The 1,785-nt window shown below is 51.7% G+C and overlaps 1 protein-coding gene across 1 annotated transcript in view; it reads right to left on the bottom strand.

Annotated features, from left to right (window-relative positions):
• Positions 1-6: 6 nt before the first annotated feature.
• The window catches only part of ZNF821 (zinc finger protein 821), a gene marked incomplete at its 3' end in the record, with an annotated part of 3,361 nt that continues 1,582 nt past the window's right edge, over positions 7-1,785 (bottom strand). Inside the window, exons 4-5 of the mRNA XM_010011316.1 lie at positions 912-1,078; positions 7-196 (exon numbers count right to left, since the gene is read on the bottom strand). Of these exons, the coding sequence (XP_010009618.1) occupies positions 7-196; positions 912-1,078 (357 nt within the window). The remainder of the gene's footprint in view (positions 197-911; positions 1,079-1,785) is intronic.

Genomic DNA, 1,785 nt, shown 5'->3' with positions numbered 1-1,785 from the left:
CAGAGCCCACTTGCGCACGCTGGGTGCCTGTGCCTCCAGCAGCCTGCGGTACACCGTGCAGTTGTTGCACACCAGCAGGATGGCTGCAGGGTACACGGCAGGGTGAAAGGCAATGTCCTTCCCCTCAGCACTGGAGGGGCCCTGGCTCTGTGGAGCCGGCAGCCGATCGGCACTGAGCACCTCTGGCAGCTTCGCACTGCAAAGCAGAGAGAGCAGTCAGAGACTCGGTGCTGACAGGAGCATCCTCACCTCAGACTGCCCGGGGGGCTTCCTAGAGCCCACGACAAGAGGCCTCTGCTAAATCATTCCTGCCCACAGACATGTCTAAGCATCTAAAATGAAGCTGTGTCATATCTAGGGGTCAGAAGCAGGTTATCTGGATTGGAAGAGTGCAAGAGTAGGTATTAGGCATCAAGTTGCTCCTCCCCATCACCTCTAGATTTCTCCTATTAGGTTTTTCTATTTCTCCTTTCTGTTCTATAGGACTGACCAGACCTATTCCTCTGGTCAGTGGTTAATCTTCCACCAGGCAGGACACAAAGAACATTTTCTTTGTTTACAGGTTTCTGCCTGTAGCCCTGCTCTGGAAATGACGAACCCACCTGGGCAGTACAGACCCACTCTGATGGAAGTGGCAAAGGAAGCAGTTGGTTGTTCTCCAGTGACTGGAGACCCCAGTGCTTTCTGCACAGTTCTAGTTCTTCATAGAGCAAAGGAACACCCTTCAGCAGCACAGCCCAGAGAGGTCTTAGCAGGTCATGCAGAGCTGCAGGCAGGAAGGGATCGAGGGAATCTTACTCACTGGGGGTGTTCAGTGGGTCCAGAGCCATGACTTCTGTGCCATTTAAGGCATTGCACCTAATCTCTACTGTGGGTACTCTAGCCCACTCCCCAGCCAGGGTGAGCCTGACCTGTTGAACGTGGCGTGGCTGGTGAAGCGTGCCCCGCACACCGCACAGTTGGACAGCTGGTCCTCTGAGTGGATCAGGAGATGCCGCCCAAGGGATCCCGGTGAGCTGAGGGCTCTGCCACACACAGGACACATGTAGCTCTTGGCGCTCACCACCGCCGCAGTGTGCTGTGAAACAACAACAAGGTGGCTCGTTACCCACTGCCCAGTCTGAGGCAGGCTTGGCAGATCCGGCAAACCATTCAGCTCAGCCTCTCGGAATGGGAACACTGTACCACTAAACTTCTGTCTGACAGCTCCTAGACCAAGCTCAAGACACCTGGGGTGTCACAGGTCAAACAGCAAGGAGGAAACCTTTCTACTGTTCCACTCTGGTACAAGAGAAACAATTAAGGCCAAAACACTTGGACCATAAGACCCTTGTTTTCAGAAATGCAACTGAGGAGCTGCTGTTGCTGCATAAAGCATGACTGGACTAACAGTAGGAAGGACACTGGTGAGGAAGCACTTAGATGGAGGCAGTCACCTGGTGCAGGTAAGTGGCCAATTCAGTTCTGCTTCATTCCTTCTTTTACAGACTTTGATGTGCTGTGAAGAGAGCACTGACAACAAAACCTGTGAGATTACAGCATGGTTTTCCTGCAATACTGGCATAATTTCAGAGGAAGAACAGCTGTTTTCATGGGTAGGAACTATGATAAAGGTACAAAATAAAGAACTGAGTGATTAGGAGGAAGGTTTCTTATCTCACTGAATAATGTAAAAATTGCCTCCATGTTTAATCTGAAGGAACTGCCTGGTCCTAGCCTGCAGCTACTTGCAGAGACTGCCTTGGGCTAGAGTTGTATTTTCAGATCTGCAGACTGGTGCCTTGC

The sequence above is a fragment of the Nestor notabilis genome, unplaced genomic scaffold, assembly GCF_000696875.1.
Source record: "Nestor notabilis isolate BGI_N333 unplaced genomic scaffold, ASM69687v1 scaffold23863, whole genome shotgun sequence".
NCBI lineage: Eukaryota > Metazoa > Chordata > Aves > Psittaciformes > Psittacidae > Nestor > Nestor notabilis.
The sequence above is the reverse complement of the archived record's forward strand: the minus strand, read 5'-3'. Positions and strand labels throughout refer to the sequence as shown.